Raw genomic sequence first — 8263 nt, 5'->3', positions numbered from 1 at the left:
TATTTTAGATATGAAATGCTATAATTTACACAAATCAATAGCTGACTTTGATCTGCCTTGGGACCAGTTACTTATTTGAGTTGAAATGTCTTGAAAATTTAATGCATTCCTAAGTAAATGTCAATATACAAACAAATTTAGAAATTTTTACCATTTGGCCTATGATTTGGACACAGCATTTAAATAAAGATACAAGCTACACTTAAGTGAACCACTTTCCTGAAGACTCAGGAATATATGCTGATGAGAGATATATGACAGAGAGATTGTATTAGCCAGAACTGACAGAAAACTTCAAAGAAACAGGGTCTTAAAAACTCATCAGGGCTACTAATCAATGAACTCACAAAGACTGTGGTAGCACACATAAAACTACTGAATGCAAGCCAGATAGGGTCACAGCACTGACAGGGAGAAGAGAGAAGAAAAAGGCATGGAGCTGTGGTAGAGAGGTGGAGAAAAGTGGAGGTCAGGCAGGAGTTTGGGAAGGAAAATCGTGATCAGAATACATTATATAAAATTGTTTATCAATGAAAAAGGCAAACCAGCAAATAAAACCAAATATATCACAAGTGTAGTAATTTCTGTATTAAATGATATTGGGTGAAGTGGAGAATCACCATACTGTGGCAGTGGGTGAGGTCTGGCTGTTGATGCTTCAAGATTTTAGTTTCTTATGTTTATAGCTCTAGGAACTTTTCATAATTATATTTGACATACGTGGTGGTATGTTAAAACAATTATTTTTTTGGAAATTATTTTGGAGTAGTCTTATTCTAAGCAGATATGCATAAAAACTAATGATTAGATTAGATAAATTATACTGTTCCTTCTAAATGTAATTAATTTTAGCATTAGAAATTGTTTTCTATTTTATGAAACTTATAATCTTAATTGTCAAAATTTTAGTATATAAATCACAAAATATCTTGTCCAAAAAAATGGAAAATGCATTTTCAACAAACTTCAAACAGTACATGAATTTATTCTGTGAAAGTGCCATAACATAAAAAAAATTACACATCTCCAACTAGTCATAGTGTTTTAAATTTTAGAATTTTTAATTCTCCAGCTAAAGAAAACTCTTGGAAAATGCTAGAGATGGAGAGGCAATGCATTCTTGAATCCTATAACAGGGAAATGGCTCTAGTGAAGATCCTCTGTAGCATTCGGATTCAATATACTTCTAAATTTTTGTGTGTTGGATACTGTATATTTATCCCATTATGTTTTTTGTAACCAAAGGAGTAAGTCCATGATGAATGACGTAAATTTAGCTTTATTTTCATACATGCATTTAATTGGTTTTCATTTGTAACTTTAAATTCTTTGTACTTATATGACCTATACTATTTTTTTATTATTAAAACCAAGATGTGTCTATCAAACCAGTTTCTGCCTTCTTAAAAGATAAAAAAAAATGGATGTAGGAACACAAATTGTTTATTTTCTTGTAGACTTGGGTCTACAGTTTCTTTCAGGGAAGTGACAGTGTTTGGGTTGCTGTTTTGACTGTCACATACTAATCACCTAGTTTAAAGATGACATTTCTCAAGTAACAATTATGTCTACCTATTAAAATGTTTAATCACATAGCAATGTAAAACTGGAAACATTCCAACCTAAAAAAAAAAATCACCACAAAATCCAAGGGAATAATGAAGGAGGTTTTTAAGGGTCAAATACAATATGGGAAGTCCTCACTTTAAAAAAACAAAAATCTCTTAAGCACTGAGCCAGGTCACCAGACCAGACACCAGATAATTAAATTACCTTAAGAAATAGTTCTATTAAATATTCATTCAATAAGACTTTATTTTAAGATCAAGCTCTTGAAAATAACTCAATGCTATTTTTAATATTTATTTTCATAACTTCAGCTTTCAGTTCTCTTCTGTTTCATTGTAAGATGGACTATCCAACATAACCTAGCATGTGAACTCACCCTCACGGCAAACATCCTGGTTCAAGTTTTAGTGTATTGTTGTTCAGCAAGACTCATCATGCCAATTTAACTCCTACCTTTTATTACCCCTAGTTCATACTGTTTTTAGCCAAATTCTATCATCATTTTCTTTCATTAAAAATATTTTGCTAATTAATTATTGTATTCTAGTAGTTGGTTATTTTTTCCTAAACCTTTATTAGTGAATTTAGATGTCTCCCTTTTTGATCAGATGAATATCACTATATTTTCTTATAATATGAATGGAATTATTGCTGATTTCCTATGCACACATGAGTTGAATTTCTTCTGATATATCTGATGCTTCTTTCGGGCCCACAAAGACATCTGGATGCTCATTAAAATTGTAAAAATACCAACTGAAAGAAAAAAACACCAAAACAATTACATTGTTACATTTCTGTAATGTAAACAAGGATTTATATTTAAGAACAAAATAATTTCTAATAAAAACATTTACCAAATGCTGAATAGTTTCCTATCAAGTTTCTTCTATTTGTTGCAAACAATAATACATGCACAAAATTATTTGAAGGATAAATAAACAAAAAATCTATAAAAACTCCTTATATATTTTCTTCTCAAAAATTTGTCAAAAAGAAGTCATGTAGTCAATAAAAATATGTGTGTATACTATTTGCACACTTTGTATATTTGTATATATAAGCTAATGATAATTCATAACTGATAAATGGATCAAAGATAATGGTATTACATATGTTTTTGAATTTTTTTTGTTTGTTTTTCGAGACAGGGTGTCTGTGGTTTTGGAGCCTGTCCTGGCACTAGCTCTTGTAGACCAGGCTGCTCGCGAACTCACAGAGATCCGCCTGCCTCTGCCTCCTGAGTCCTGTGATTAAAGGCGTGCGCCACCACCGCCCACCCATATGTTTTTTTAAGTATAACACTTGGGTTATCTAACTTTTCTCTTTATGTTAAAATATCAAGTTTTCAAAATTTGCAATCAGCTTTCCTCAGTCCATCTTTTACAGATGTATATACACAAAAGAGGTCACTTTCAGTGAATTCCACAATCAATAATATACTTCAATTTTATTCACTGCCTTGAATTAAGTTTCAGTTATATAAGGACAAATATGAGATAATATTTCAGTATTTGAAGACTAAAAATCACTATAAAAATAAAAATGCACATGCAGTATATTAGTACAAAAATCTTCTATGTTAGTGGGAGAGTAACTCATTTGCATAAGTTATTTCTCCTATAGATGCTCCCATGATGATTAATTGTCAATAAATATTAAGATTACCTGGAAGTGTTTGTGTCATTACTGTAAAACTAATCCAGGATCCAATCTGTTAAAATAAAATTTTAAGGTTAACAGACACTGTGGCTCATCTAGTCACTTGTGATCTTATAAGTAATTTGAAATCTCAAAACATTATAAAAGTTATGGATACAAAGAAATTATACTAATAGCCTTTACATATGAAAGCCATAAAGGGCCACAAAAAATATCGTGAAAGTCACATTAGAAATGAGCATCATTTTAAAATATTTGCTATACTCAAAATTCTGATATATCTCATGCTATGTTATATAAAACTTGCAAATATACTAAGTATACATGTATTTATATAGAATATTAATTTTCCCGTCATTATCTTTGGAAAATATCGATCTGCAGACTGCATATAATATATTTAAAGCACAAAGTTGTGGGTTTAATGTATATAAAATACTATTCAGTTTTTTGTAAACAACATACCTCATAGGTGTAGTTAGGACAGGAAACCAGGAAAAACAGCCATGTAAAGGGGTTACAATTTGGACTTGGGAAACAGGCATTGCTCCCTTTTAGGAAAGAGAAAGTAATTCTCAATTCTGAACATAAGTTGCAAATGCTACAGTGCACTTATTATGTTATACTAAATTCTTGACTCTTGAGTACAATCTATAACACAAAAATGTCATCTATTCGTGGCAATTTATTTCATTAATATCCTAGAAGAACCATAGTTTTAAATGTTATGACATTTTGACTCAGAGGTAATAGCTCTCATTTTTTAAATATTTCTACATCTATGTTTTGTAAAATTGTAAGAGGCAAAAATATAAACAATTAATTAAAAAATTAAATGATCATAGTACTTACTCTGTTTAATACCACACCTGCAGCAATGATCTGTTCTAAATTATAAAGCACGCTTTGCTAATTCCATAATTTTTAACATTCTCTATTAGTGTCAAAGAATAATTGTATGATATTTAAATACCTCAAAATTCACTACTAAATTAGTTAAAATCCAAAGGGAATTGTATAAGGATGTCATTTATATAAAATGAGTTTGAAAGTGTCTTGAGAGTTATCCTGAATTAGTACAGTTAACATTCAGAAATACCACACAAATTATTTTGGCTAAGCAATCAAAAATGTTATTTACAGCTTTCTTATATTTAGCACACCATCACTTGATTTTCATTAATTCTCTCTCAGTAATATTTTTCAGGGAACATTTTGGAAAAATAAATTTATAATGATTTCAAGTTGAACTTTGAGCTGTGACACTTGTAAAAGAAAATATGAATTACAAAATTACTGTTTTATTCTCTGTGGCAAAATTTAATCAGATAACAAATCAACTAATCTCATTTAGTTACAATTGTAAAGTCATAGTAAAATGTCAACATGCTATGTTAAAAAATTTAACGTGGTTGAAATATCAAGTTAAAAATATATGAAATAACAGCTCTGATTATTCCTCAGTTTATGACAAAGATTAGCACATGTTGCTGGTTCTCTTAGGACAGGAGTTCTCAACCTGTGGGTAAAGACCCTTATGGGGATTGAATGACCCTATCACAGGGCTTAACTAAGATTATCAGAAAACACAGATATTTATGTTATGATTTATGACAGTGATAAAATTACATTTATGAAGAAGCAATGAAAATAATTTTATGGTTGAAAGTCACCACAACATGAGGAGATGTATTAAAGGGTCACAGCATTAGAAAAGTTAAGGATCTCTGTCTTAGTACCTTTGTGCAAACACCTTGTTTATGGCCCATAGAGTAGTTAAAAGAGAGATTTTTGGAAGCTATTTCAGTGAGAGGTAAGAGATATACATGAGAAAATTTGAGATAAGTCTCTAATTAATGAATGTTTAGCTCCTAGGCATTGCATATTAAAAACCCACATTTGTTTTTACTATTGGAAGATTGCATGATGGCTGTGTCTTATAAACAGAACAATGATGTTTAAATGTATATAGTTTCTGTTGATTATAATAATATTTAAGTGTGGATAGTTCTAATTTGATACATTCTCCACAATTGTTTCTCAAGCTACACTTAGTGAATTTCTACTAAAAGAACGTAGGTGTGTGTGTGTGTGTGTGTGTTTGATTCCAGATTTCTTCTTCTACAACTCTCAATCTTATTTCTTAAGATGACTTTTCTTCCAGAACTTGGAGCTTTGCCAATGTGAAAAGAATCTATGGCTAGAAAATACCAGGAATCTCCCTGTTCTTGTCTCTCTAGGAATGAGTTTACAGGCACACATCACTACTTCTGTCTTTTAATATGAGTGTCATTGGGTAAAACTCATTTCTCATGCTTATTCAGTAAGCACCTCACTGACTGAGCCTTTATCTAGTTCCTGCATATTAAAATGTTTTTAATAAACATTGATACACCATGTAGATTGGCTTAAGACGGCAAGACTTCGCTTTACTGTTAACAGAGTCAGAAGAGTACACTCTCAAAATACCTACTAATATTTTCTTGTTTCAAAAGAGAGACCTAGGGGATGGAGAGATGGCTCAGAGGTTAAGAGCATTGCCTGCTCTTCCAAAGGTCCTGAGTTCAATTCCCAGCAACCACATGGTGGCTCACAACCATCTGTAATGGGGTCTGGTGCCCTCTTCTGGCCTGCAGGCATACAGACAGAATTTTGTATACGTAATAAATAAATAATTTTTTTTTTAAAAAAAGAGAGACCTAAAACAAGGTTCAATCTAGTTTTCATTGGTCTTGACATTTTAATGTACTATTTATTTCAGGATAACATACTGTTGGTCCTAGATTTAGAATGCTACATATGGTCATTAGAGACAGGATTTCTCTGTAGCTTTGGAGCCTGTCCTGGAACTCGCTCTTGTTTACCAGGCAGGCCTCAACCTCGTAAAGATCCACCTGCCTCTGCCTCCCTAGTGCTGGGATTAAAGGATTATGCCACCACCACCTGGCCAGGAATTTCTATTTCTAGTGAATCAGAGATTAGAACAGTCTTTTAGAGTTGATGAACTTTCTGAAGATCTTACAGTAGACAGTGTATTGTCAGAAGGTGGGAATGGAGGGTGGTGTGAAAAAGTTGCATAGTCTGCAAGTATATACATTCCAAAAGATAAATTTAAGTTTTGAAAGATCACCCTTATTTTCCTTCCTAACCTTCATAGGTAGCAAGGGTTGCATTGGTTTCCAGCCTATCTGACATGTATCTAGGTCTGCAGTGTGGGAAAAACTAAGAATAAAAAAAAATGGAAGAGTTGGATGAATATAGAAAACTAACCTGTGTGGTTGGGATGAGCCAACACTGTATTGATAAAATGATTACCAGCTTCGCAAATCTGCAAAATATATATAGCTTTTCAATTAACAAGGGAATTTTACAACATTAAAAGCTTGTATAGACACCAATAATTTGTTACAGCAAGATAGAAATTCTGAAGATAGTCTTTACTATGTTGATAACCAAGTACAAATGTCTATTAATTTGCCAATGCTATCTTCTTTCTTCATGTTTTCTGGACAGTTTTCTTTATCGTGAAGTTATTGTACACGTTATTAAAGATAGACTTTAAAATAGTATGCACTCTCAGTCCATTAACACAAGAGCAGTGATTTTAATGCAAAGATCATGGTTCCATATTCAGTTGGTTTCAGCTTAGTTTGTGATTGACTGCAACACAGCACAGCATCGAGGCTATGGAGTGGTTAATTCCTCATTTTTATTAGTTGAGTTTACAGTGATTTAAAACACAGCAAACGAAGCATAACCAAATTAATGATGAGCAGTTTGGCTAGGTAAGTGGCAGATAAAAATTGTAAAAGCAAACACAATGGATTTAATTGGTACAAAGAAGCATCATCAAAGGCTAACCAGTTCATTCCATGTTGTCATAGTGGTGACGATGTCGTGATGGCCATCATTAGGTGTGATTTAACACTATTAGTATTTAAATTTTCTCATATAAATAAAACTTAAACTCTAAAAATGAAGTCAGTGTGACTATTATGGATAGTAAGCAGAGATTTTTAATGGAATTTACATATTAATTGATTTTAAAGTAATAGTAATAATTATTATTGTGAGTTGATAAAATCCACATTAGGAAATTTAGCCATTTGTAATTTAATGATAGGTTCATTATTCAACTTAATAATATTAGAAAATTGTTTAATAATCTATTTTATTCAGCTACTATACTGGTAAATATGAAATAAGAAAGACATATCATATATAGAATTTCTGGAGTGGAGGTGCTTATTGTTTGCTGATTAGAAGTATGTCTTTGTCAAAATATTGGTGTTGTCGAAGAAGAGACTTAGGAGAAAAAACAAAAAGAAATGACAATCAAGAAAACCGAAACAGATGAAGGTGAAAATGTCTAGCAAAAACACATTTTTACATTATATAATGAATGATCTTTCTAAAAACAAAACATGGTAGGTATTCCTCATCCCTCCCCTGCTCCCCTTCTCTTCCCTTTTCACCATCCCTTCTTCCTCCACCCCTATGTTCCCAAGTTTGTCAGGTGATTTTGTCTAATTCGACTTTCCAGGTAGCTCTATACATGTTTTCTTAGGGTTTACCTTGTTATTTAGCTTCTTTAGGATCATGAACTATAAGCTCAGTATCTTTTGTTTATAGCTAGTATCCACTAATGAGTGAGTACATACCATATTCTTCTTTTTGGGTCTGGGTTTCCTCATTCAGGATGGTGTTTTCTAGTTCCATACATTTGCATGCAAAATTCATATTCGAGATGTCATTTTTTTTAACCACTGAGTAGTACTCTAATGTGTAAATGTGCCATATTTTCTTCTTCAGTTGACGGGCATTGAGGTTGTTTCCAAGTTCTGACTATTACAAATGATACTGTTATGAACATAGTTGAACAAATGCCTTTTTATTATGATTGAGCATTTTGGGGGAACATGTCCAAGAGTGATATTGCAAGGTCCTAAGGTAGGTTGATTCCCAATTTTCTGAGAAACCTCTCTGAGGAGGGGTTGGGAGTGGGGCATGGGGTAAGTAAAGGGAATGGGAG

The 8263-nt window shown here is 32.2% G+C and overlaps 1 protein-coding gene across 1 annotated transcript in view; it reads right to left on the bottom strand.

The window, feature by feature from the left end:
• Positions 1 to 1026: 1026 nt before the first annotated feature.
• Tecrl (trans-2,3-enoyl-CoA reductase like) overlaps positions 1027 to 8263 on the bottom strand; it is a 64000-nt gene continuing 56763 nt past the window's right edge. Inside the window, exons 9-12 of the mRNA XM_005359430.3 lie at positions 6502 to 6559; positions 3697 to 3782; positions 3238 to 3283; positions 1027 to 2325 (exon numbers count right to left, since the gene is read on the bottom strand). Coding sequence (XP_005359487.1) covers positions 2198 to 2325; positions 3238 to 3283; positions 3697 to 3782; positions 6502 to 6559 — 318 coding nt within the window. The 3' untranslated portion in view covers positions 1027 to 2197. The remainder of the gene's footprint in view (positions 2326 to 3237; positions 3284 to 3696; positions 3783 to 6501; positions 6560 to 8263) is intronic.

This window comes from Microtus ochrogaster, linkage group LG1, assembly GCF_000317375.1.
Source record: "Microtus ochrogaster isolate Prairie Vole_2 linkage group LG1, MicOch1.0, whole genome shotgun sequence".
NCBI classification, from domain to species: Eukaryota; Metazoa; Chordata; class Mammalia; order Rodentia; family Cricetidae; genus Microtus; species Microtus ochrogaster.
This window is presented reverse-complemented; position numbering and strand designations above follow the sequence as displayed.